Source organism: Mycetomoellerius zeteki, unplaced genomic scaffold, assembly GCF_001594055.1.
Source record: "Mycetomoellerius zeteki isolate Tzet28-1 unplaced genomic scaffold, Tzet1.0 scaffold254, whole genome shotgun sequence".
Classification (NCBI taxonomy): Eukaryota; Metazoa; Arthropoda; class Insecta; order Hymenoptera; family Formicidae; genus Mycetomoellerius; species Mycetomoellerius zeteki.
Window position 1 is genome coordinate 3,516 of NW_017257232.1, and position 2,247 is coordinate 5,762.

A 2,247-nucleotide genomic window follows, 5' to 3' on the forward strand; every position below is an offset into this window, starting at 1 on the left:
AGCGAAGTCTTCGTAATACCTTGCCTTACGGGAGGCCCACAATTGTGCAGTCACTATGTTATTATGACGATGATGATGCAAGGCCAAACATCCTAAAATCGAACATCACCTGTTTATAAGATCACTGTGCTCTCGAGAGATATTATCGAACTGTTTGTGATTATTTTTAGCCGATGCATTGTATTTGTGTCATGCACAATATGTATTATGTCACGCTTTATTATATATATATATATATTAAAATTTATATCACGTGCGCTAAAACTGTTACACCTCAAATTATCAAATTATATTGCGATTATATATTCTTAATCATAAAGACAGATCATCGTTTGAAATTATTACTTTGATATAAAGTATACTTTTAATTATAGTAACACTATTTCTACTACGTGTAGTATCTTCTGGCTTTCACTCGTGTCTCCATTCTAGCGTATCGTGTTGATTACATAGCAAATATGAGTAATGGGAATAGTGCAAGAGGAGAAGTGGTAATTAACCGAGAGAAACCAATGCATAAAATAAATTGTATTATAATGACAATGTACTTTGAACATCGAAAATGTCTTAATGTTTCCTTGTATGGTTCTTTTGACCTTTGTTTCTTTTTCTGTCATTTTTTTGGCGTTTTTTCTCCAGAAGTTTGCGTGCCTTCAAGACTTGTTCGGATCGCTTCAGCTTCTTTATTTTAATCTTGTCTTTAAGCTTCTGGTTGTGCCGCGCCCAATGCGTATTTGTAGTAGTTCGTACTGAAACACGTAAGTGAAGTACGTCAATTATTTTCATGAGTGATGTTTAGAACAAATTAAATGCACGGAAATAAAAATTTATAAAAGAAATATTTTTAAATACATCAATTAAATATATGTAGTGTATTGTTTAGATTAATTCAGATGAAATATATTTTTGCGATCATGTTAACTTACAATTTTTCGATTGTGAAAGTTCTTCCTCACTATCATCTTCACTGTCATTTTCGTCGATTTTACTCTTCTCCTTCCACACATTGTAACGATTTGTTTTGTACGTAGCAGGTATCCATACTCCCGATTCAGTGCGTATTTTTTGCCTTCGGATCCTGTTGATATAATGTAGAATATATGTATATTCATGTTTCACGATAAATAGAGATGATGTATAAGCTAATGTATATATCCTCTCAATGGTGATCATCTTTTCCTATCCCATTTTGTCAATTGCGTTTGAAGATGTTGACTCTCTTCATTATCAGCTGTTAAATCCATCTGCGCCTTGTCAACTTCAGTGGCAAACGTGTTAACTGCTAAACTATAAGATAAACAAACGTAGAGAATAAACAATAATAGAAAATTAAAAATATTTTTTAAATTATATATTTATTTTTAATGAATTAAAATATATATTAATAATAATTTTAATTCTTTTTTGTAATAATTTAAAAAAATAAGTTATGAAAACCGAAATACCTTACCCATCCTCCGTATGTTTATCTGATGCAGAGTAAGGTATATAATATTCTTCATCCTGTTTCGTTAAACGTTTCTTCTTTTTTGAAAGTTTATATAAATCGTCACTACTTCTTTTCTTTGGAACTATCGTTCTAAATGCAGTATTAATTTCTTTCGTGTTGCTGGATGGTAGATTGACTTTTTGAGATAATTCTACAAAAATTAAAAAGTTTAACGTAAATATTGTCACATATATATGGTATTTAAGTATATATTGCTATCATAACATCTACCTGATGTCATATTGATTTTATCGGTTTTATGGTCTTCCATCTTTTTATGGAAATTAAGAATATTTTCCTTATGAAACATTCGTTTTGCTTTCATCACTTGATAATCGGTTGAATTTGTCTTCGTGCCAATTTCAAATATCGTCTGTTAAAAGATTTAGATATTAAAAGCGATATTTAGATTTAGATATTAAATTTAGATATTGAAGCTGTTGGTTGGTAATACTGCTCGAGTTTAGTATTGGTTTTAGTTTTTAGTTTAAAGTTAACATTTTGAAGAAGGAGAAAATCGAAAACATTGGAGTTCTTAAAATTCGTTACTCTTCCTCAGAAGATTTTGTTTTGTTTTTGGAGAACCTTCTTTTCTTAGACGCTCTGTAAGCTGCGTGCGGGTGAGCTCACCAATTTTATGCGTTGTATGTTTTGTTAATTAACATTATGTAATTGAATATTATAATATCTGGAGACACGGTAGTGTCTCGGCGCTAAGCCAAGCGCAGCGACACTGCCGTGCCTCCTTTACGCGAACC

The 2,247-nt window shown here is 31.2% G+C and overlaps 1 protein-coding gene across 1 annotated transcript in view; it reads right to left on the bottom strand.

The window, feature by feature from the left end:
• Window positions 1–1,147: 1,147 nt before the first annotated feature.
• LOC108723940 (ATP-dependent RNA helicase DDX54-like) overlaps window positions 1,148–2,247 on the bottom strand; it is a 3,185-nt gene continuing 2,085 nt past the window's right edge. Inside the window, exons 2-4 of the mRNA XM_018450015.1 lie at window positions 1,721–1,862; window positions 1,451–1,640; window positions 1,148–1,287 (exon numbers count right to left, since the gene is read on the bottom strand). Coding sequence (XP_018305517.1) covers window positions 1,170–1,287; window positions 1,451–1,640; window positions 1,721–1,862 — 450 coding nt within the window. The 3' untranslated portion in view covers window positions 1,148–1,169. The remainder of the gene's footprint in view (window positions 1,288–1,450; window positions 1,641–1,720; window positions 1,863–2,247) is intronic.